The sequence below is a fragment of the Ornithorhynchus anatinus genome, chromosome 13 (assembly GCF_004115215.2).
Source record: "Ornithorhynchus anatinus isolate Pmale09 chromosome 13, mOrnAna1.pri.v4, whole genome shotgun sequence".
In the NCBI taxonomy this organism is placed as follows: domain Eukaryota; kingdom Metazoa; phylum Chordata; class Mammalia; order Monotremata; family Ornithorhynchidae; genus Ornithorhynchus; species Ornithorhynchus anatinus.
The window spans coordinates 25987909-26013642 of record NC_041740.1 but is presented as its reverse complement, the minus strand read 5'-3'; the positions used below and the strand labels follow the sequence as shown (position 1 = coordinate 26013642).

The following is a 25734-nucleotide window of genomic DNA, read 5'->3' as shown; positions in this document are numbered from 1 at the left end:
CTTAAGTGGGCTTTTTCTGATACATGAAGGGGCTCGCTTTTTTAGAGGAAATATGATATACACCATTTTGTAGTTAGCACCTACAAACCATCTAATGTATCTAAGTTTCTTGGAAGAGTGCTGTTAACCCCACATACAGCCTGTGTGTCTCCCTCCGCGCCACCCCCCCCCGCCCCAGCACTGGAAGCTAACAATATACTTGTAGGATAGTTTTACACAATTCTTCACTCAAGAGGCAGGGAAGACAATTGCTATTTACACTACTCCAGGGGATGAAGGAGAGCACCTTTTTTAATTGGGGAGAAAAAAAATGCAGAACTGGGTCCGATTCTTGCAAAATTGGTGCAACAGCTCAGTCTAGTTCCCTGGCCGGAAGACTGACAAAATTGCCTTTAACAGGATCCCTCCAGCAGCTATGAAAGGAGAAAGTTTTCCTTTGAAAGCTTGGCAAAAAGCATGATTGCACCTGGAATCGGCACACTGCTACTCTCGCCCCACACTTGGTTAGTAGAGCAGCAGCGTGACCTAGTGGGTAGAGCACGGCCTCCACCACTTACCTGCCATGTGACCTTTGGCAAGTCATTTCACTTCTCCATACCTCCATTACCTTGTCTGTAAAATGGGGATTGAGACTGTGAGCCCTGTTTGGGCCAGGGGCTGTGTCCAACCCAATTACCTCTATCTACCCCAGCACTTAGAACAGTGCTCGGCCCATAGTAAGTGCTTAACAAATACCAGACTTATTTTTTTATTAGAGGGAAACGCAAGTTTTAGCCAGGACCGAGGCAGGAGCTGGAGACCAGGGAGCCAGTTGGAAAAGTGGAGCTGTGGAGTCCGAGTAGGTAGGCGATATTGTCAGGTCCTTGGGCGTAAAGAAGGCTCTGCATAAGCCGGGCGGGAGAAGTCCCTTAATTTATCTCAATCGTTCATTCCCACATTTAGCAGGGAACCTACTGACAGCATCAGTCACACACTCCTAAAATGGCAACAGCAGTTTGGTTCGCCAAGTACTCTTCACGCTGACAGCAGTTGTCAAGTTTGTAAAACCAAACTAATCAACATGGTCACATAAAATTAATTCACCATTTAGCCAGTTTTGTTTGAAAATGGAATTTGTTAAGCACTTTTTTTTTATGGTGCTTAAGTGCTTACTATGTGCCAGGCACTCTATTAAGCACTGGGGTGGATACAAGCTAATCAGGTTGGACACAGTTTGGGTCCCATGTGCGACTCACAGTCTTAATCCCCATTTTACAAATGAGGTAACTGAGGCACAGAGAACTTAAGTGACTTGCCCAAGATCACACAGCAGACAAGTGGCAGAGCCAGGATTAGAACCCAGGTCCTTCTGACTGCCAGGCCTGTGGTCTTTCCACTAGGCCACCCTGCTTCTCAGCAGTTAACATGCTAATCCAGAAGAGGATAATACTCTCAACAGCGGCAGACTATAGGAATTGGGTTGTAAAGGGAAACAGTTGGTGGAGGCTTTGTTTAGTGTCTGAAAGCTTTCAGGGCCCCAGGGACCATGAGGACAAATATCAACTTGGGAAAGAAGCTCATAGTGACTAAACCCCAAACTCACATTTTATTTAACATGAGAGTGGTCTGTGGCCTTTTTTTTTTTAATGGTATTTGTTAAGTGCTTACTCATGTACCAGGCATGGTTCTAAATACTGGGGTCAATACAAGTCAGTCAGGTTCAATGGAACTAGCTGTAAATCCCACTTGCATTTGTCTGATTAGAGGTGCCTCGCAGCTAGGATCCACCTGCCCGAAGACACTCTCCTGAAGCCAGGAGCAACCCCAACCAGCCATGGAGAGACTCAGTAGCTGAAGACAGTCTTACCCCAAGCAGGAAGGGTCTCCAGTCGATTGAAGACAACCTGGTTCTGGGGGCGGAGAAGACTCCACCACTTTCCATGTCTGCATGACTCTTCCTATGAAAATATTAAGAGACCTGGGTAATGGACAGGGAATGTGTTGATTTATTTATTCATACGATTGAGTGAGCACTTACTGTGTGCAGAGAATTGTACTAAGCGCTTAGGAAGTACAATTTGGCAACAGAGACAATACCTTCCCAACAACAGGCTCACAGTCTAGAAATTGTTACATTGTTCTCTCCCAAGTGCTTAGAGTACAGGGCTTTGCACACAGTAAGCGCTCAGTAAATACAACTGAATGAATAAGGTTTGTCCCTGCAGATTTGGATCCTAAGCAGCTGTTTTCGGGGTGCTTGACCCACTCTTTGCTGATGCAACCAATTACTGCGTCCACCAGGTGGCGAGTGCAACCGTTTCAGGAGAGCCTATTTCACTCCCCTTATCACTCTGCCCCTTTAGCAGGGAAGGCCGGGCAGTATCTCCACCAAACCACTTCTCTCCAGATTGTTGTTGTTAATAATAATAATAATAATAATAATTGTGGTATTTGTTAAGCACTTACAAGGTGCCAAGGTCCTATACTAAGCACTGCAGTGGATTCAAGTAAATTGGGTCAGACAGAGTCTCTGTCCCACAGGGGGCTCACAGACTCAATCCCTATTTTACAGATGAGATAACTGAAGAACAGAGACATGAAGTGACTTGCCTGAGGTCACACAGCAGACAAGTGGCAGAGCCGGGATTAGAACCCATGACCTGCTGACTCCCATTCCCGTGCTCTATCCACTACACCATGCTGCTTCTTTCAGATGCATCCCCCATGCAAGCACTTAATGGAGGTGGCCGGCTCCCTGATCAGACATCCACAGCCCTCACCCAGCCTCCAAGCCAGCCAGCTGTGGGACCCTGTATGCCAGCAGCAGTTGCTGTTACCTGCTCTGCTCCCTCTTCCCGCCACTACCACAGCAGCCTCCCATCTACCCATAGGCACTTCCCTGGCCCAAGTCAGGAAGCAGCATGGAGATAAAAACCAAAAAAAAAATCCAGCTATATCTCCTTGAACTCAAAAGGCCCAAAAGGAAACTCAGTGAACCTTGGGGCTATTTTGTAGGGCAGCTGCCTGTGGTAGGCAATGCTTATCAGGTTAATTTTAACAGTGTTTATTATGGGCTTACTGCAGATAAGAGCTGGGAGAGAATACACAGGTGGGAAGTAGTCACAATCCTTGCCCCTTAGGAGGCTCACCACCTTTGGCAGCTGGGTTGAAGATCTATTACAACTAGTTAAGCATTCAGGGGAACAAACTGTGGGCTGAGAGAAGCTGTCTAGACACCCAATTTACTCTCCTAGCCTCCTTTCTATTTACCTAGCACAACAGAATGTTGATCCTTTAGACAATAAAATCTGTTTCCTGCAAAGATGAGTCACCTCGGGTATTGGATTGGAATTGGAAATGTTTCTTGGAGAATGGAGTCAGGGAGAACCCTTAGCCTCTGGGGAAAAATCTGAATGGCCAACGGATTGGGCGGGCCTGTGACCATGTAGGTATTTACTAGCCTTCTTGAATGCTGCGATGTGATGTCACCGTGAACTGATATAGGTAATGGGTTATAAACATTTTCTGGAGCAAGGACAGTTATCTATCAGTGCTAAAGAGAAGACAGACCAACTGGAAATGCAAAGATGATCTCATTCTTAAATTTCATCTCTTTTTACCAAGCAGCACACATTTGGTCACCCCTATTCTTTAGACATTTTTTTCCTCTCAAGGACAGAAATGCTTTGAGGACTAATACAGAACATGCCACTGCTGGCAGAACCTTTCACCCCAAAACCAGAGCTGAGCCCCTCAAGAAGAAAAAAGCATGATCACAGTATTAGTTCTTTTGGAGTGCTAAGCACTTAATTCAGTGCTCTGCACATAGTAAGTGCTCAGTAAAAACAACTGGTGGATTTAATCTCAAGATCACTCCCATTTAGCTTCCCAAGAGTTTCCTTTCACCAGGTTTTCACTCAGACCATAACTACGACCTGGCTAATAAGGAGATCTGGATGTGCTAGCGCACTGAGGTGGGCTTCCTCCAGGGATAAAGACGAAGGAGACATAAGAAAGGAAAGAAATAGAATGTTTGGAGTTTTTAAAAGTGTAATCTGGCTAGAAAAAGACAGTCTAAGGTAAGAAAGGGTAAAATGACCACTTTGGGGTAAAAGTAAGATTCCAGGAAATTCAACATAAGGGGTTTTCATTCTTCATTTTGTTCCACTGACTTGCCTTAAATCCTCATCAGATGTTGTGAAAATATCTCAGGTGGTTGATTTTTCCCCACAGATCTGTAGTATTCACAAATAGCCTGACAGAAGTCACATGTTACTCTTCTGAATTCTGCTTTGCTTCAGCATTTCTGATTTTTTTTTTTTAAAAAGTAAGGTTTTTAGACCACTGCAGTCTAAGTTTAAGGGCATTTCATAGGCAGGACCTGACCATAAATAAATTAGATTCTGAAAAATGAAATATTTTTTGTGTATTCAGTTTAACTATCAGTTCAAAGACCAGCTAAAATGCATTTTGCTTTTATTTTCATCATATTCAATAGCTGAAAAAAATGGAAGACATATTTTGGATAAGTTCCAGTTATCTTATAATAATCATAATTATGGTACTTATTAAGTACTTACTTTGTGCCAAGCACTGTTCTAAGCACTGAAGCAGATACAGGTTAATCACGTTGAATGCAGTCCCTGTCCCACATGGGGCTCACACTCTTATCCCCATGAGTTAACAGAAGCAGAGAGAAGTAAAATGACTTTCTCAAGGACACCCAGCAGACACGTGGTGGATCAGGGATTAGAACCCATGTCCTTCTGACTGCGGGGTCCATGCTCTATCCACTAAGTCACGCTGCTTCTTGTTTCTAATAACTTGCACTCTTCCAAAACCAGCATCGCGACTGCAGTACCGCCAAAATTCTTAATCTAAACCCATCCTGTCAGGTACTGTAGGCTGCCATGCCGGCCATGGGCAATATGGTTTGCTTCTTGGATGGAGCTCTAGAGCTGAAGTCTCTGATAACGATAATGATGAACCACAGAGCACCAGAGCCACATAGTCTTTAAAAGGAGCGGCAATGTCAATCAAATTTATTAAGCAGATACTGTGTGCAGAGAGCACTGTACTAAGCGCTGGAGAGAGAACAATACCACAATAAACAGGCACATTCCCTGACCACAGTGAGCTTACAGTCTCACCGTCAGTCGCCCAGGGAACAGTTGACCTGCTCTCCTGGGGGCAGGAGGAACAAAACCCTGGATTTTTCCTGGAGACTACTCCCTTGAGGAAAATGCTTAAGAAGCATTTTGTAATTGTTCAAATCTGCCACCACTGGGATCAGTGCTTGAGACAATTCACTCCCAAGTTGTGCTTGGAAAGCAGCTGGGAATCTCTTGAGAAACTAGCTCTCCAGCTGAAAACTGAAAAGCACTTGGCCTAGTGGAAAGAACTCAAGCCTGGGAACCAGAGGACCTGGGTCCTCATTCTCCTTGTCTGCTGTATGACCTTGGGCAAGTCACTTCACTTCTCTCTGCCTCAGTTACTTCACCTGTAAAAAGGGGATTAAGATTGTAAGCCTCGTGAGGGACATGGACCGGATCCAACCTGATTGGCTTTTATCTACTCCAGTGTTTAGTATAGTGATTGGCACATTTACTAAGCACTCAAATACCATTAAAACACACCAAAAAATTGTCAAGAGAAGAACTGATTATTGTTGGAAGTCACTGACTAAAAGGCTGAGAGAACTTCCTAATGATAAAAGGTGATCATGCAAACCAGATATGAAGTATTCCCTTTGGAGAAAGCAAGTCCTTATGTCCTTTGGCTCAGCTGCAGCAGCGACACAATGTTGATAGAAGCAGAGCTGGAAAAGACGGTGAGGTGTAATTTTAACTTCTTTAAAATAGAGGTGGGAGCAGAGAACCATCTGTTACTATGCATACCACCTATGTATATATCTTTATATATTATGAATTATTTATATTAATATGTCTCCCCCTCTAGACTGTAAGCTTGTTACAGGCAGGGAATGTGTCTGCTAATTCTTTTGTATTGTCCTCTCCCAGGCACTTAGTACAGTCCTCCTCACATAGTAAGCACTTAAATACGACTGGCTGAATTACATTTACCATCAAGGAAAGACAATTGATTTTGCAAATAAGGGATGAAAAACTCAGCAGGGATAAACTCGAAATAATGGCAAAATAAGAATTTAGGAAAGATCAAGTAAAATGAGTTATAGTGGTATGAAAACAGGCATATTAAGATGAGATAGTAATTAAAAACATTTATTCCAAAGAGAAAGCTCAGGGTAATCCTCTCATATCCATGCAAGAGATCTTCAAAGGAACGAAGTAAAATTATCTTAAAATATTCATGTCACAGGGTTAAAAACTTGCTCCAAGCCCTCTAATACAAGTATGATTGACAACTAAAGGACTAATGCTATGTTAACAACTGTAACCTGATAGTATAAAACAAGAAATACTAAGGAAGCACTTCAATTTGGCTATCGTGTTTGTCTCCATTTGTCTCTGGTGGTCAGTTACTTTCGACTTAATCAGAGGATTAATTTCAACCCTGACAGTTTTCATGAGGGACTGCAAAGAGAACGCAAATGGTAGTCAGCAAAATCTCACCAAAAAACACAAACACACACAAATTGTGCTAGACCAACCTAATCTCTTTTTATTGAGGTCCTGGGCCTTATTGACAAGGGGAAAATGCGTATGGCTTTAGTAAAGCTTTTTCAACTCAGTACCATAAATGCTCAATTCTCACACTAAGTTACCTGAGCAGGAAATATAGGTATATAAGTTGAATGAAAGGTGTAAGCAAAGGTCACAGATGATGGTAGAGGAAAAAAATTGGGGATTTTTGATCAATTTACTGATTTCAGATTTTCTTTGCAATTTATGTAAAGGATATTAAAAGCAGATGGCAGCAACCCAGGAAATAATCATAGCTTCAGTTTTTTGAACATATTAAAAGGAGTGTCCTGTGAAATGGCAAATGAACTGAAATCTCACAAGAGGGGCATACATTAAAAACTATATGAAAACAGAAATGCTCTCATTTTCAACAAAGGTAGTCCATAGGGTCTTTAGACTGTATCATGGGGTATTTTATTATGAGCAAGACAAAGAAAATAGCCACTGTACAAGGCCAAAAGGAGGCTCCATCTGAGTTCTGCATCCACTATTTGCACGTTCACCTCCATAGGGATGTATGCATTTTACAGAACTATTAAATTACCAGTATACGGAAAGGTTCGGTTCGAGATAGTACAAGATGGCATTTTGAAAAACAACCACCAGTCAATATGATGGGGGTTGCTTTTAAGCAGGTGTTCCTACAAATTAGAAAGTTTAAGGCTCATACATTTTGGAGATGGACTATAAAAGACATTTTATTGCAATATATAACCTCAACTTTGATAAAAATCTACATGAACTAAGCCTGGTGAATACTTCTGGAAAATCTGAATGCCAAAAAAAACACCAAAAAAAAACAAAAACCCCAAAAACAAAAAAACAAACCTCACTAAACACCGCTCCTCAGTGAGAAACATATGCATAATACAGCTGTCTCTCCCATCTCTCAGTCTTTAGAGTGTTGCTAACGTTTGGATTTTTCTTCATCAAGTGAAGGTAGAATCCCCAAACTTGACATGAAAAGGATGGAGAAAGAGGAAAGTTATTAAGATCATAAAAATATAAACAGAATCTCAAGGCATAAATTAGAAGCTTAACTCTGGCATTTTTGAAGTCATCAAATTTAGATGAATAAGGACATTTTCCCTCACTATATTTTATCAGACCTTTTCATGGACAAGAAAGAGCTAGTAAATTAGGACAATGAGGATGTCCCATTGGGTCCTAAACTTGCAGGAGGTAAGCTGCTGTTCTACACCTTGCTTGGTCCTCTGGACCATCTACAATATGCTCAATTAACTTAAATTATTTTCATAATACTAAATTTAAAAATGTATTCCCGATAGCAGTGCCCAAAGTTTCCAAGTATTCATCTTACTCAGCAACTTAAAAAAATATGCAAAATATGATATATATAGATTATATATGCACTATATAATCTATATATCTCTCTCTCTCTATATATATATATATATACACACCTGACCCACACCTACCACCACACACACACATAAATGTGTGTGCATATAGATATATACACACACATATACATATATGCACAAATGTGTGTGTATTCTCATAATTAAATCTTGAAAGAAAACACTTTTGCAGTGTGGGGAATTTAAATATGTGCTAAATTCAAATGAGTATTATTGGCACTCCAATATCCTTTCTAAATGAATTCACCAACAAATTAAAAATGTACTAGATCAAGGGGACAACTTAAATGAACTGTCAGTGTTTCCTTTTTGCAAACCCAACAATAAAACAAATTTGTTATTATGAACCTTTATTAAGTGGTCCACATTTCAGTATAAATCACACTAAAAAGATTAAAAAAAAGCTATTTACACTACAGTGCTGACACATTTAAAATGAAAAACTTGGTATAAATAAGCTCTATGGAAAAGCCTTGAATTGTCAAAAAGAATTCTGGCTCATCTTACAAAAAATATATATGTTAATGTCAGCTCTATTCTAAAAGCTACAACTCAAATGATTTAAAGACTTCGTTCTGTTAAACCTGCAATGTTTACAGTGCATCTGGCCCTAAGTGCTTTGATACTTCACAGTTATGGACAGGCACTGAGGAATGTTACAAAGCTACATAAACTATTCTTTCTGTAACAGACTTGAGCGCAAGTCACAGCCTTGCCTCACAGACTTTACGAATTTTGACATTATTACGTCAATAGGTTTAAAAAAGGAATTTAAAATCATATATACAAATTTAGCACAAAATGTCATCATCTCCTTTTCTACCCAGACTTGGATGGGCTGAACTGTGTTGCCTTGTATCATCTAGACTTATGTGTCTTCCAGGCCCCAATTTTTCCTGTAAGTCCTTGTTGCCGGTTTCAAATTTCGAGTCCCCTCCAAACTTAAACTCTGTGAATTCAACACGATCTAATTTTCCTTTCCCCTTCTGGTAGTCCGTGTTATTAGGGGCCACGGTCTTTTCCGGAATACTGACATTCATGGGTTCCTCCTTGATTTTTAGCAATGCAATAGGTTCGTGTTTTATCGGCTGGAATTCATACTCGGTATGCAGCGTGTCTGAAAAATGGGAATCGGAGGCGGTTTTGCTTAGAGTACAAATTGTGTGGTCAGAATGAAGTCCAAGGACAGAAGATGTGGGGTCTGGCGATGTGCTTGCTTCACGGGTGGCTGCGTTCTGGGAGGTGTCCCCCTCGGAGTGGTAGAGCTTAAGCCGAATATGCCAAGCTAAACTGCACACAGCTGAAACCGTCTTGAACTGATGCACAACATTCCTTGGAATAAAGTAAATGTCATTATCATATAACTGAATCCTGGCATAGCGAATGCCTTCCCTTCGCAGTTGGTTCAGTTTGGCATCATCCACCCACTGGACACACTAAAAATGGGGAAAAAAGCGAAGAGAAAAAATGAGAAGTCATTCTATGAAGAGAAAGTCAAGTTAAGCTCTGTTTGGAATGCTTTGGAAACACACCTGTGACAGCGGAGGTTCATGTAAGTCTAACTGCATTCTTTGAACTACCTCCAAGAAATCTTCCGCATGAAAGCAAATTACATCTTTGGTTATTCGGGGCTGATCAGGCCTGGAAGAAGAAAATTTAAACAATGAAGCATTCACACCATCACCTTTGTCTTTCACGCCGATGCAAAATAAGCAAACCTCTTCACCGTTCAGAAAAGTATGACAGCCAAAGACAACTGAAGATGTAACAAGAAAAACCCTCGGTCTTTCTAAAACCACAAGTGATTGGATCCTGAAAAGCCTAGTACAGCACAAGTCAGTCTCTCCAACAAAGAGCTCGAGTTATTTTAGTCTAGTCTAGAAAAGCAGGATGGCCTAGTGGACAGAGCATGGGCCTGGGAGTCAGGAGGACCTGGGTTCTAATTCTAGATCCACCAGTTGTCTGTTGTGTGGCCTTGGGCAATTCACTCAACTCTGTACCTCCGTTTCTTCATCTGTAAAATGGCGATTAAGACTTGTCAGTCCCACTGTGTCCAACCTGATTAGCTTGTATCTACTCCAGCATTTAGTAAATGCGGGACAAACTGTAAGTGCTTAACATATATCGTTTAAAAAACCAGTCTCCTTAAGAACTTTTTTTAAGAGGCTCTAAAAGTTAAAGAGCAGTGTTATGGTTGAAGTACATTTTGTGGTGATCCATTTTGATTACTCAGGGCTTATTCTGCCACCTGCAATATTTCTTCTGTAATGCTTGACCTTTAAATCAGAGAACTAAGAATTTCATCATAAAAATGTTGGGATGTCATTTTTGTGCCCTGTGCTTAAAGGTTTCATTTACATCGTATAGCAGTGAAAAATTTTCAAGCTATTTATAAATTTGATTTCAGCATAGCCAATTCTAGCCATTTTCAATAACAAAGAAACAGTCATTCAGAATCCTCATATTTCTCACTCTTATAAATTCCAAATATGTGTGTGTGTGTGTATTTATGCTTCCTGTCACCATGGCACCTAAACACTTGTACCTTCCCATTAAATCCTTTTCCATTACACATCTTTTCTGTTTTCAGTTAAATCTCATCCCAGGTGCTTATTTTCAAAAAGGGAAAGTTCTAAGGCAGTCAGCTAACAGAGGCTGCAACAGCTTAGTCTGATCTCCCACCAAAAGAGGGAGGAAGAGATTAGGTAGGAAGAAAGGATAAGCCACTCCCTCTCATCACTGATGCTTTATGAAGAGCAAGAGAGAATAAGGAAGGATTAGGCTGGGCCTGGATTACTGCCCAGTACTGGCACTTATTCCTTAAGCGGGGGCAAAATGTTCCTCTCTCCAGCTGCCGCTGCCTCGGGAATGGAAATGGAAGTGAAGGAAGCATGTTACTGTTTCTGCCAATACAAAAACCATTCTGTAGAAATTTCTCTTTTACCTATCAAGAGTGAAGCTTTTAGTGCCCCCCTTCCCAAGCAAGTCATCGACACTGCATCACAACCTCCCTGACCCCTCGTAATCTGACAAACCATAGCTCTCCCCGCTTTAAAGCCCTTGTAAATTCCCACCTCTTCCAAAAAGCCTTCTCAATTCCATCCCAGTTCACATCAACTCATCAGTTACCTCTAGAACTTACATACCAATCAAGTATTTATTGAGCACTATGTGCCGAGCATTCAATCAATGGTATTGAGCGCTTACTATGTCCAGATCACTGTACTAAACACTTGGGAAAGAACAATATAATGGAATTGGGAGACCCATTCCCGGCCCACAACAAGCTTTCAGTCTAGAGTGTATACATATTCAATTTCTACCCTCTCTCTCGGGACTTCTGTCTATAATAGTTGATTGCACATTCAATTTATTCTCTTTTCCCTATTTGTAAATATTTTGATGTCTGTCTCTTCTTAGAAAGGGAACTTGTTGTGAGCAGGGAATGTGTTTCAGTTGTGGTTTCCCAAGTGCTTAGCACAACACGCTGCACCCAGTGGACACTCCAATACCTCTACCGTTACTACTACTTCCCACTGTTTCTCAGCGCTCCACCTAGATCAATTCCTCAGAAGCCAGATTTCACCGGGCACCCTGAGCACACCCTACACGTGAAGATACAGTCAAGTCGGCCATAATGAATGTTTCACTGCATCTTCAATCGATCATATTTCCTGAATGCTTACTCTGTGCAGAGTGCTGTACTAAGCGCTTGGGAGACTACAATGTAACGGACTTGGTAGACACATTCCCTGACCACCTCAAGCTCACAGTCTAGCGCTCTAGCATCTTTTGGCTTGGGAACATTCTTCTGACAACAGTTGGGTGAGGAGAGAGCGTGGAGCAGTGTTGGAAGAAACGGAGGAGGGATGCGCATGGCATCAGACCTAAGGCAGGTATTATAATGTCTCAACACAAATATTACTTAACACAGGTTCAGGCAAGTACGTGACCTTCACAGTCAAGCAAGTTGTGGGCAGGGACTGCATCTGTTATACTGTTGGGTTGTACTCTCCCAAGTGCTTAGTGCAGTGCTTGGCCCATAGTAAGACTCAATAAATACCACTGATTGACTGATTCGAGAACTGACTGAATTTACTACTAAGTTCCCAAAACAGGTTCTCTCAGCTCTTCTCAGCAGCACTGACGAGACCCATCCTAAAGACGGCCACTGAGGTAAGGACTGTCTCTATCTGTTGCCGAATTGTACTTTCCAAGTGCTTATTAAAGTGCTCTGCACGTAAGTGCTCAGTAACTATGATCGAATTAATGAATGACTGCAAATAAAACAAAGCAGCGCCCCAAGGAACCACTCACAAGAGGCACCCAATGAAAATTTGTTTTCAACCAAATAATCATGGTTGTATGGCTACTGTATCAAGACTGTGACCGGATACCAAAAGCACAGAAAATGGAGCTGAAAGTTGTGTTTTCTGCCAACAGGCCTTGGCTCCCAGCATGCCCACAGTCTATAGACACTTATAGCTCACTGGTTATTAGCCAATGCCAGCAGCGTCCTTCAAAAGAGCCATTAGCTCCATGGGAACACAATTTGGAGTCTTCACGTAACCCAGTTAGGCCAAGAATCCAGGACTGGGGCTCCCTCTCCCTAGCAGACCTAATCAAAAACTTCTACGTACAATTCCCCTCACCCCATCCCCAACAGAGATGAAGGGAAGGAAAAGTCTGGAACTTCTCCAGAAGGACCTGGGTTCTAATTCCAGCTCTATAACTTGTCTTCTGTGTGATCTTGGGCGAGTCACTTAATTTCTCTGTGCCTCAGTGTACTGTCTATAAAATGGGGATTAAGATTGTGAGCTCCATGTTGGACAGAGACTATGTCCAATCTGATTACCTTCTACCTATCCCATGCTTAGTACAGTGCCTGGCCCATAGTACATGCTTAAACAAATACCACTTTAAAAAAAACCAAAAACCCTAAAGTCTTCTGTAAGCCACTCTTCAAGTTCACTCCCACACTCAAAATAGAAAGTTGGCACCCTGCCTCCAAACTGCCGATTTAATCAGGAAGCCTTCGCAAGAGTGTTAATCAATGCTACAACAGCAGGTAGGGAATAGATTCTAGAATGATCCACAGATTTCCTTCCTTGCCTTTTAATCTGAAGAAACATTCTCTAAAATGTATTCTACATGGTGGTAATTTTACTTGCTACATGAAGCCTTCAGATCTCCGCAGAAACTGATTCAGACTCAATCTATATCAGGGCAAGCAAGTCTTTTCAGCAGAGGACCAAAAATAAGAAAGTCTCACAAAGCCAACTTTCCAGATGTTGAAAGTGCTTCAGTCAGGATGTTCAGTTTAATAACTTCCTCAATCTCATCTTAAATTTCACTTTTTTCATCGTAGTCAAGGGATGTATAGAATACTTCTATGGTATATTTTTGCCTTAGAATTTTGATGATGTTTCCTTTATCCTTTAAGATTTTTATTTTATCACCGGATGATGTCTTTCATTCTCACATCCCTACCCATGTGTCTACCCTGGACTTGGCTATAGAGTTTAGGGTTTGGTAGGAATATCTTACATTGGTTTTCTTTCCAAAGATCACCTGAACAGGATGAGAAAAGTGATCAGAAACTGAAAGACTGAGGAAGTGGCAAAACTAGAGCAGGTAAAGGAATAGTGGGAGATCTCAATTCCTCTTTTATAGATAGCCAGAAATAGAATTAAGGATGTTGGAAAAGATAAATGACTTTTCTGGAATATTTAGGTCTAGAACCTGTAAGGAGAGTGAATATATTAGATTTATTTTTATTTTTTTGGGGGGGTAGGGGGTGGGGGGGAGAAACAGGACAACGCAGGAGAGGCATTATTTGATGATAATCACAACATTATTTATCAATATGATCTAGTTGGAGAAGGCCAAACCACCAAAAAAACAACGCTCAATTTTAGAAAAGGAAGCAGATATAATGCAGATCTTAGCAAGAAGCTGAAATAAGTTATCATCCAGAAACCTGGAGACTGTAAAAAATACCATTTATGGGCCCAGCTAAAATTTATGCCACAAAACAAAACAAAATCAAAGATTCAAATAGGAGCCCTGCATAGATAATAGGGAAGGTAAAAGATCAATTTAGGGAAAAATTTATCACTGAAGAGCTCAGCTGAGAAAAAAAAATTAAAAAGACTGGGTGGTCATGTGCAAACAAGAAGGCGGCTCAGGAGAGCAACCATCACCCAGTTCCTTCAGTATCCTGCTGTGAGCGTCAGAGACAGTACTGGGCTCCACAGACCTTTGGTCTGACCCATTAATAGCATTTCTTACGGTCTTATGATTAAATAAAGCAGAGAAACAGCATGGCCTATTGGAAAGTGTCCAAGCCTATGATTCAGAGGACCTGGGTTCTAATCCCGGCTCTGCCAGTTGCTTGCTGTGTGACCTGGGTCAGAATCCACCAGACCAATGCTCTATTAGGCCATGCCACTTTTCTGTCCCTGTGTACCTGCTACTAGGAAAGTGCAATTTCAGAAGAATCTAGAAGCTACTTTCTCTCCAGCGTTCTGCTGCTGACAACATCTGTACAGATGACCCAGAAAGTGTAAGGGAAACGTAGAGATCCTTCAAAAGCACTGTTTTGGGTAGTCAAAAAAAAAAAATCTCCATTTACAAAGAAGTCACTCAACACATACCACTCTCCACAGTGCACAGCCTTCAGCACTCCAACAGCAGCTGTTGTCTGTCGCTCAAAACCTTGTCCTATGTGATCTGCATGGGCTCGTGTCCTGTCTTCAAAGAGCATTTCACGGGGCTCACTAGTTCGAGGTAGGTACTGCAGGTTTTTTATTTCATTGGTAGTTCTGTTTCAAAAAACAACAAAATCAAACAACCCAGCATACATATTCTGGTACACCTCCTCCAGTGGTTATTTTCCAATTTGCAAAGGAGGTTTAACTCCTCGGCACCAGGATCCATAAGCATTTGTACAAAAGGAACCTGCATTTTGGACAATATTTAGACCCGCAAGTACTAGAAATAAGGGACTCAGGCCTGGAAACTATTTCTAATTTTTCTCTTAAAAACCACCCAACTAATTCCTATGGTTAATTTTCCCAACATTCTGGGAAACAACAAAATACTTGTTCAGGATTCTGGGCACATGAAATGCTAAAAAGACTGTGTTGACGATGAGGAAGCTGCACTCTACATGGGACCAGTGTAGCTTAGGTCAATCCACAGAATTTACTGAGCACTTGCTCTGTGCAGAGCACTGTTCAAACACTTGGGACAGTTCAAAAAATGGATATCCATCTTCGGATAGCTTACATTTCCTTGTCGCACTGTTAAAGATGCCATCATATATTTTGCCAAAATGGGGCAATAACATGATCAAAACACAATTTAAGAAAATGCATTTTGCTACTTAGTATTCTTCCCTTGAGTTTAAAAGTTTTCATATTCCCTTTTCCACAAAAGAAAAAAAATAAAATAATGAGTGTCATTAAAATGTTTCCAGGCTCATGAGACTCCTTTAATATCCTGCAAAAATGGCCACCCCCACCCCTAATAAAGGAAGTATGCCAAATGGAATGCAAACCCATTTTGCTTAACAAAAATATTAAGGTCCAACATACCTTTTCCTTTTAAAAGGCGACTTTGGCATGTCAGCCACAGGGATCATCTGTTCTCCTGGACGAACCCACATGATGGGACCATCATCACTATCTTTTCGGCTTTCTAATTTTAGACTAGATAGTGTCCCCCAGGGCAGTGTACACTAGAGAGAAATAATTATCACAAAATCACAGTTGCAATGTATATTTTCAAACCTGCCTGAAAAGCAGCTAAACTCTAAGTGTACATTTGGTGCAGCTTTTTTAAAACAAAAAATACGTTAGCAGCTTAACATTCACTAGTACTTTCAAGTCTACATCCTTACTTTTAAAAAAGGTGAATCTTCCAACATGTCCAGGAACTCTGGAAAGTAATCTCCCACTTCCTCATCCACCGCTCCCACCAAACTGATCTGTCGCATTGGGCCAGCTCTATATGTACCATGGGAATACGTTCTTTTTACCTAAAAGCAGAGTACAGATCAATTATGAGGCAATCTTACTCTCAGAGGCTCAATTGCTGCCTGAAATAGTGTAACAGAAAATTCAATATCCCTTATAAAAATCTCATTTTAAAAAGATGTTACACAAGTTCCACAAAAAGGATTGTACAAGGGAAAAACAAACCTACCCCTTCAGATACAGGAACCAATAAATCTAGAAGAGAGCTTTCAATCAATCTGAGTGTCCCTGGAGATCATTCAAAGCCCTGCAGGGGGTAGAGCAGGCAACGGAGGCAGAAAATGATAACTCGGGGAAATGCAACGGTGGTATCAAGTGAATCTTTTACAGTACTTGTTAAGCGCTTACTACTTACTGAACACTGTTCTAAGTGTCCGGGGTTGATGCAAGTCAGTCAGGTTGGACCCAATCCCTGTATTTTATAATTGAGGAAACTGAGGCACATAGAAATGAAGTGACTTCCCCAAGGTCACTCAATATGCATGTAATGGAGCCAGAATTAAAACCCAGGCCCTCTCTCTCCAGACTCATGCTCTTTCCGCTAGGCTATGCTGCCTCCTTATGCGAATGACTGCCTTGCACAGTGCAAGAGACTAGTGTTCTCTCAATCAATGGTATATACTGAGTGCTTACTGTGTTCAGAGCACTGAACTAAGCTCCTGGGGGTGTTCCACTAGAATTGGGAGGCACAGACCCTGCCCTGAAGAAGTTTTAATGATCTGCTCTGGTGTGGTCACTCTTCTAAAATGTTTGCACCTGGAGGGGAGGGAAAATGAGGGAAGAAGCTTCAGGGGAATTCTTGACAGAGCAGGGTTACACCTTTCAAAAAGATTAAAATCTCCATTGTAGAGCATTTTAAAAATCCATGCCCTCAGAGTTCATTTTACAAGTTCTAAATCATCTGTTTGGAGCCCTGTAGCACTGACCAATGCCCCCACTTCCCCCACAACAACCCCAGTACTTCTCTCCAGTTTGAGAAACTTTAAAGCAAACCATCATACTCTGATGCAAGAGAATGCCTCTCAAACACAACTCACATTTCCAGGTGCTGCTTCACTGCTTCACCCTCAAAAGACATTTGTCACTGAGGCTATTCCAACATTTGCCATAGCTAAATGCCACAAGAGGGAGCTAATTCCCACTCTATTCAACGAGTGCTTTGCCTATAAATTAATGTTTTCCCTCAAAAGAATACCAGTCAATCAAGTTTGTGTGTGCGGCACGTTTCACTGTGCTGGACACTGCATTAAGCACTTGGGTGAATACAAAGATAGAAGACATGATCCCTGCACTTCAGGTGCTTACAATTTGGCTGGGGAGATGGACCTAAAATTCCGGAAAGCAGTACAGATAGGAGGTACAGATGGAGAGATGGCGATGGGGATGAGTAGATAGATTTCAGTACTGTGTAAGTTCACTGGGCAGGAAACGTGTCTGCCATCTTTGTTTTATTGTACTCTCCCAAGCACTTAGGTTCAGTGCTCTGCCAATAATTAGGGCTCAATAAATACCACTGACGATGATGATGATGATAGCAGAGTAACAATATGTTCAGGAGGGCTTAGGGTGGTTGTGGTTCTCACCTCTCCTCCTCCCATTTACTGACCCTTGGGAACTTTAATACCCAGGTTAATGCTCCCAATGATCCCACTAGCCACTTTCTCTCACTTCTCAACTCCACAGACTCTCTGCTCCACCCTATTTCACCCATTAACCTTCTTAGATAAATGCTGGATCTCAACATCATAAGCTCCGGTACAAATCTAACCTCACCAATTGTGAAACCACACTTTGTCTTCAAATATTCTCACATCTCCTCACCCAACCCAAAGCACCCAATAGAGAAGCAGCGTGGCCTAATGGATAGAGCACGGGCCTGGAAGTCAAAAGGACCTAGGTTCTAAGGTTCCATCTTCCTCCTCTCATTCCTGCACAAACTGCACCGACTCATATACACCCATAGCCTCCTCTTCATTTCCTCCAACTCCCTTCTTGGCACCCCCTACAATTCGATTTCTGCCCTCTTCACACCACTGATACCCTCTTCTCTAAGGTCTCCAATGAACTCTAGCATGTCAAATTTCACAGACTTTTGTCTGTCCTAATTTTCTTCTACCTCTCAACTGCCTTGGCCCCCATGGACCACTCCCATCTCCTGGAAACACAATCTAACTTTGATTTTACTGACACAGTTTTCTCCTGGTGAGAAGTCTTACCCTTTATCTCTCTGCCCAATCCTCCTCAGATACATCTGCCAGCTCTTCCTTTGCCTCCCACCCTTCAAATGTGGGGGTCCCTGAAAGGTTTTTTCAGGGTCCTCTTCTCTTCTCTTTCCCTTGGGGAGTTCATGTGCTCGAGTGGCTTCTATCCTGAGGACAGCTCCCCCATTCCACTAAATTCAACCTCTCTCCTATTCTGCAGTTTCGCATTTCCTCCTGCCTTTAGGTCATACTTATCTTCTCCGACTTCCCAACAGCATCTCAAGCATATCTAAAACTGAACTTTCATTCACACAATCGTATTTGGGTGCTTACTGTGTGCAGAGCATTGTAATAAGCACGTGCGAGAATAAAATACAACAATGAAATGAACTTACAGTCTAGAGACAGACATTAATATAAATAGATTACAAATATGTTCGTTAAGTGCTGCAGGGGTGGGAAGGAGGAGGAACAAAAGGAGCAAATCAGGGTGATGCAGAAGCAAGTGGGAGAAGAAGAAAGGAGGGCTTAGACAGGGATGGCCTCTTGGAGGAGATTTGCCCTCAATAAGGTTTAGAAGGGTGGGAGAGTAATTGTTTGCCAGATTTGAGGAGGGAGGGCATTCCAGGCCAGAAGCAGAACACAGGTGAGGGGTCGACCTCTCTCCCAAATCCTTTCCTTCACCTAACTTTCCCATTACAATTGACACAACCTGGTTAAACTACATCTATACCTCAGTGCTTAGGCCAGTAGCTCTCATACAGTAAGCCCTAAACAAATACCATTAAAAAAAAAATTTCATTCCCATAGCTGAGACCCCCAACTTTGGCATTACCCTTGATTCCTCTTTCAACTCGATATTCAGGGTGTATCAAATAATGTCGGTTCTTTCTCGACAACACTAGAAAAGCAGCGTGGCCTAGTGGATAGAGCACAGCCATGGAAGTCAAGAAGGACCTAGGTTCTAATCTCAGTTCTGCTGCTTTCTGCTGTGTGACCATGGGGAAATCACTTCACTTCTCTGTGTCTCCGTTACGTCATCTGTAAAATGAGGATTAAGATGGTTGAGCCCTTTGTGTGTGATTAACAACCTGATTAACTTGTACCTACCCCAGCCCTTAGAACTATTAAATTTAGTAGTTTATTCAACAACTCTTCCATCCCAATTTGGTCAACCATCTTTTCAAAATGACTGATTAATCAGAAACTGGTCCGGTAGGTTTGGCTCTTTGATAGGTTGGTCTCCAGAGAAAGGGCCAAAATAGGAATGAAGACATTATTTCACTTGCCAAGACATGAGGGCTTATTAACTCTCACTTCTTTGTAGCTGAAGTAATGGACTGTAGTATTTAAGTGACCACTTGGTGTAGTGTACTATACCAAAAGATGGGGAAGCACAAAACAAAGAAGTGTTGGTTTTTAATCCTGGCTCCACCACTTGTGTGCTGTGGGACCCTCAGCAAGTCACTGAACTTCTCTGTGCCCCAGTTTCCTTATCTGTAAAATGGAGGTTAAGATTGTGAGCCCCATGTGCGACATGTACTGTGTTCAACCTAATTAGTTTGTATCTACCCCAGTACTTAGTACAGTGTTTGATATGTAGTAAGAACTTAAATATCTTAAAAAAAAAAAGTGCAACACATTCCCCGCTCACAAGGAGTTTATTAATAATAATAATAATTGTAGTATTCGTTAAGCGCTTACTATGTGCCAGGCACTGTACTAAGCACTGGGGTGGATATAAGCAAATCGGGTTGGACACAGTTCCTCTTCCATGTGAGGCTCACAGTCTTCATCTCCATTTTACGGATGAGGCAACTGAGGCCCAGAGAAGTGAAGGCCACACAAGGCCACAGAACAGACAAATGGTGGAGCCGGGATTAGAACCCATGACTTTCTAACTCCCAGGCCTGTACTCTATCCAGTTTAAACCCTTATATGGATGACAGATATAAAAAAAACTTTACCAAAATGTTATCATGAAAAATAGATTAATGTACTAGTGAAGAAACACATATCAAGAAGAGCTGATGACAGGTATAGAAATGTTCATCTGCACTAGAGGTGGCTAATGATTCAAAAGACTTCAGGAATTGGGGAAAATAAATGGAAAAGGCTTCTGGGATTTTAAGAAGGCTCTGAATGGGGGCGCAGGGTGGGGGGTGGGAAGAAAGAGACTTGTGGTCTGTTGGAACTGGGGAGAAGGGGAATTCCCAGCCAGAGGAACTGCATGGGTTAGGTGAAAAAGGAGAATCAAGAGCAAGTCACATTTAAGAGGTTAGCTTGGAGGGAATGAAGTGAGCAAAGAGCAGGTGAAGAGAGCAGAAAAGAACAGTAGAGGAATTGGTAGAGAACCTTATAGCAGATTATTAAGAGTCATTTTGAGAAGGGGTACAGTGGAGGGTTTTGAGGAAAGAAGTGTGCTGAGAGATGCTTTGAGACGCTAATCCATGTAGCAGTGTGTAGTATAGACTGGAGGAGGGATTGGCTAGGAGCAGGGAGACTAAGGTACAGGCAAAAACAATAGCTTGCCTATTTGTCACCTGACAAAAGCTTATACCAAGGTAGTAGCTGTTTGGGAGGAGAGGACCACGTAGACCTGGGAGTTGTTGTGTAGGAACTAGGAGAAGCAGTGTAGCTCAGTGGAAAGAGCCCGGGCTTTGGAGTCAGAGGTCATGGGTTCGAATCCCAGCTCGGCCACTTGTCAGCTGTGTGACTTTGGGCAAGTCACTTAACTTCTCGGTGCCTCAGTTACCTCATCTGTAAAATGGGGATTAAGACTGTGAGCCCCACGTGGGACAACCTGATTCCCCCATGTCTCCCCCAATGCTTAGAACAGTGCTCGGCACATAGTAAGCGCTTAACAAATACCAACATTATTATTATTTGGCGGTAGAACAAATGTGAGAGTTGGAAGACAGAGAGGAGAAAAGAATGACACCAAAGTGGCAGGCTGTGGAAACAAGACGAATGGTGGTCTTACACTTAGACAGAATACTTGGGACTGGATTTTTGGAGGAAAGATGAATAGCTCTGTTTGAAACATACTGCGTTTGAACTGACGGTGGGAGGTGCAAGTGATGCTATCCTGGAGGCAAGAATGTAATATTTTGGGGCAGTAGAAAGCTCAAGGCTAAGAGAGAAAAATTGAGGAGTCATCTAGAAAGAGAGAGTCTCTGAAATCAAGTAACCAGATGAGCTCATGGTGTTAGAGCAAGAAGTTTAAGGGACCCAGGACACAGACCTCTGGGATAGCAACAGCAAGAGGCTGAGAGGCAGAGAAAGAACCAGCAAATAACACTGAAGAGGGCTTACAGATGAGGAGCAGCAGGTGGGTACTGTCACAAAACCACAGGCCTGATGGTCTACACTATCAAAAGCAACTGAGAGCTCAAAAAGGATCAAGACAGAGTACAGCCCTTTGAAACTGTCTGTAAGAGGTGGTCTTTGGTGACATTTACTCTCCCCTAACACTCTTCAAAGCCTTACTGAAGGCACATCTTCAAGAGGCCTTCCCTTAGCCCTCTTTTCCCCTTCTCCTACGCCTTCTCCTTTGCCCTGACTTGTTCCCTTTGTGCATCCCCTGCCCCAGTCCCACAGCACTTAGGTACATAGCTGTAATTTATTTATTTATATTATTGTCTGTCTCCTCTGCTACACTGTAAGCTCATTGCAGTAAGGAACATGTCTGTTTGTTGTTATATTGTTCTCTCCCAAGTGCTCAGTCCAGTGTTCTGCACACAGTAACCACTCAATAAATACAACTTACTGACCCAAGGGGTCAAAAGAGGAATTTAAGGACAAGGGAGATGATGAGTTTCAAGGCCGAAATGAAGGACCCACAGGAGAGTAGGAGGTTGAAAACAGTAGTGCATAGGGGAAGGAAGGGAGAGAAGGAGCAAGTAATTTTAGGTCGGGAGAAGGGATAGGGTCAGAGGCAAAGGTGAAGAGCAAGAGGGAGACCACTTCTTGAGAAACAGCAGGGAAGCAGGAGAAGGAGAAAGAAGAAAGAGCAAAGTGTTGAGGGGGTAAATGGAGAGACACTGGAAGGGTTACACCTGGCGGCTTCAATTTTATCAACAGAGGACCTGAGAGGTAATTGGGGGCGAGGAGGGGGCTGGGAGATTTCAGAAGGGAGTTGAAGGTTTGTGGGTAAGTGAATCCATAAGGGAGAAACAGTAGTGATGTCGAGGAGAAAACAGCAGAGTGAGAAAACAGCAGAGTTATAGCACAACCTGGTTAATATGTAGCAGCAGAAGTTTGCTCAGAGCCTGTATTTCCACTTAGGTGAGGGAAGTAGAGGAAATGGAATGTGATGTTGATCCAGGGAAGGACGCTGGTGTGAGAAAGATGAAGGAATAGGGAGATAAGTGGGCTGAGATGGCAGGGACAGAGCCTGGGTTCTGGAAGGGGCCAGGAAAATGACAATAAAACTTCCTTCATACGTAATTAATGAAGACTTGCTCCAACTTCTGACCGGCAAAAACAACTCTGAAATTTCTACTTGCTCCAACTTCTGACCGGCAAAAACAACTCTGAAATTTCTACTTGAACATGATGTAAGTAGGGCATGGAATTTTTAGATTTTTATTCCCTATTAAAAACAACTTTAAGTTGAACCAAAACAACTTAGACTCCATTACCTGTAGCCACTGAGGGGACCGGAATCCAGAAATGTGGGCAAACTTGGACAGGGACAAGCATCCAGCCTAATTATGTTGTATCTATCCCAGCACTATCCTAGCAAAATGATTTAGTGGAAAGAGCATGGGCTTGGGAGTCATAAGACCTGGGATCTAATCCTGACTCCATGTGCCTGCTGTGTGACCTTGGAAAAGTCACTTAACTTCTCTGTGCCTTGATTCCCTCATCTGTAAAATGGGGATTCAATATCTATTCCACTTCTTTCTTGGACTGTAAGCCCTGTGTGGCTCAGGGACTGTGTCTGACCTGATTAATTTGTATCTTCTCCAGCACTTACTACAGTGCTTGGCAAACAGTAAAGACTTAATAGTATTATTATTATTATTATTATTAATCAACTGCAGCAGGGGCTCTACAAACAACCAGAGGATCCTGCTCTCTTCCCACCCTTCCTCACAGTTCAGACTCTGTTTTATTGGTAAACCCAGCCGGCAGCCGTTTCTGCATTCTACTCCCAGCCAGTCCCTGCAGTATCCTGGCCGATGCCGCCACACCTCTCATTTGCACCAGCGCCACTAAGTGGCATCTGTGTTACCTCTTTACCCTGCCTCCCTTTGCTCTGGACTAAAAGAATCAAATTTTTAAAGCTAAAGTCAGACTCCGATTTTTCTAAGCTTTAAGCTAATAAAACCCCAAAAGTACCTCCATGAATTATGGTGCTTTTTTTTTTTTACTTGAAATATAAACACTCTAAATGGATGAACTAGGCTACATTGTCAACCTGATGGCCCAGCCAATCTAATATTCTTTCTCTTACAGTGGCAAAGGTCACGTGGAAGGACTGTTTGGATAGCAAGCTGGGCAAACTTTCTCATGGGCAGGGATGTCCTAATACTGAACTTTTACTTCATGCGCATCACGGGTTCAACAATCACTAAATTAAATAAACCCTCGTTGGAACCATATTTTCTACCTACACTGCTTCTGTGGTCAAGTTATTTTGCTGAAGAATTACAACTTCTTAAACCTACTACCTCTAAGACTTAATTGCCCTTAGTTGGCCAACAGCTCTTCCTTTGCTCTTTTTACACCCTTATTAAGTTGGAGGCTCTGTTCACGTCTCTGAGTCCGCCTTTCCAGACTGGAAAGCTGATTTTTTTTCCAGACTGCTCTCAAACTAAAGTTGCTCACGCCCCTGACTTCTTCATCTACCTTTCTCTGTACCCTTTTTTTTAAGTTCTGTTCTGTCCTCCCCACGATGAAGTGGTCAGACTATACACAAGTTTCCAGTTACGGATAAGAAGCTATGTATTTTTGCTAAAATGTTACCAAAAACAAAGTACTGTTCTTCCGCCAACAGATTTCACTCTAGAATAGAATACAGCACAGTATCAGAAGAAACAATCGTGCGCATGTGCAGTGTTGGACACAGAGGCCTAAAACGTGAGTTCTTCTCAACTTCCCCATTAATAATGTTGGTATTTGTTAAGCGCTTACTATGTGCAGAGCACTGTTCTATGTGCTGGGGGAGATACAGGGTAATCAGGTTGTCCCCCGTGAGGCTCACAGTCTTCATCCCCATTTTACAGATGAGGTAACTGAGGCACAGAGAAGTTAAGTGACTTGCCCACAGTCACACTGCTGACAAGCGGCAGTCGGAATTCGAACCCATGACCTCTGACTCCCAAGCCCGTGCTCTTTCCACTGAGCCACGCTGCTTCTCTTTCTAGGAGAACTGATTATACCTGAATAAAAGGAAAAGTGCTAGAGCAAAAAGGCAGACATTTCAGCAGGCAGATTCTTTACAACAGCTAAAATGCTATGCATACAGTAAGTACTCAATAAATACCACTGATGGATGGGGAAATGAATAGTGTAAAAATAGGAATAGGCAAGAGAAAGGACACTTGGCAGAGAGTCAACAGCACAGATGACTCATCACATTGCTCAGTCAAATTTCTGTCTCTTCACACTCATCACACAAAGACTGCATTAAGCCAATCTATAAAATTAATTGAATCCCAAGTCAGAGAGCCATATCAAGAGTTTGGGAGAACATAATTCGGTTGGAAGGCACAGTCCCTGTCCCCAAGGAGCTTACAGTCTAAATGGGGGAGAGAGACACAAAATCGTGGTAATTAGAAGGAAAAAAAGAGTGGATAGATGGATATGTGAGTGATTAAGTACTTAAGTGGTAGAGAATGAATGACTATATGTACAGAAGGCCACAGATTGCTGTGACTGCAAGAGTTGGCAGGATATGACTTGCAGAGAAGAAACATTAATCAGGGAAAGCCTCCTGAAAGAGAAATAATTTCAGACAGGCTTTGAAGACGGGGAGAACCGTAGTACAAGGGATTTCAAAAAGTAGGGAGCTCCAGGTAGGAGCCTGAAAAACGAGGCATAGTGAGTAGGTGAGCCAGAGAGAAAGAGAAGTGTGAGCTAGGGCATGACGGGAGAAGATACTGGGTAAGAGAGAGAGCTATCTTAAGGCAAATAATCAGGAATTTCTGCCTGATGTGGAGAGCAATTGGTATCCAATCAATCAATCCGTGGTATTTCTCGAGCACTTCACTGTAAGCAAAACACTGTACTAAACGCTTGGGAAAGGTACAGTACAGTTGGTAGACACGACCCCTGGTCACAAGAAGCTTCAAGTCTACAAGGCTTCAAGCTCTGCAAGACCCTTCTGTGGGATGATCCCTGGACACCTCTTTGGATGCTAGTCCTTGGGCGGGGAATCTAAACAGAGTGGGGTAGTGGATAGAGCACGGGCCTGGGAGTCAGAAGGTCATGGTCATGGGTTCTCACCGCAGCTCTGCCA

The 25734-nt window shown here is 42.3% G+C and overlaps 1 protein-coding gene across 3 annotated transcripts in view; it reads right to left on the bottom strand.

Moving 5' to 3' along the window:
- Positions 1–6205: 6205 nt before the first annotated feature.
- Positions 6206–25734, bottom strand: part of RSBN1L (round spermatid basic protein 1 like) — a 58211-nt gene continuing 38682 nt past the window's right edge. For 2 of the 3 annotated variants that reach the window (XM_029078230.2, XM_029078232.2), the window contains 5 exons: positions 15930–16067; positions 15625–15767; positions 14683–14850; positions 9559–9667; positions 6206–9462 (listed from right to left, as the gene is read on the bottom strand). In XM_029078230.2, the coding sequence (XP_028934063.1) occupies positions 8818–9462; positions 9559–9667; positions 14683–14850; positions 15625–15767; positions 15930–16067 (1203 nt within the window). In that variant the 3' untranslated portion in view covers positions 6206–8817. The remainder of the gene's footprint in view (positions 9463–9558; positions 9668–14682; positions 14851–15624; positions 15768–15929; positions 16068–25734) is intronic. The other variant, XM_029078231.1, reaches the window with a different exon arrangement.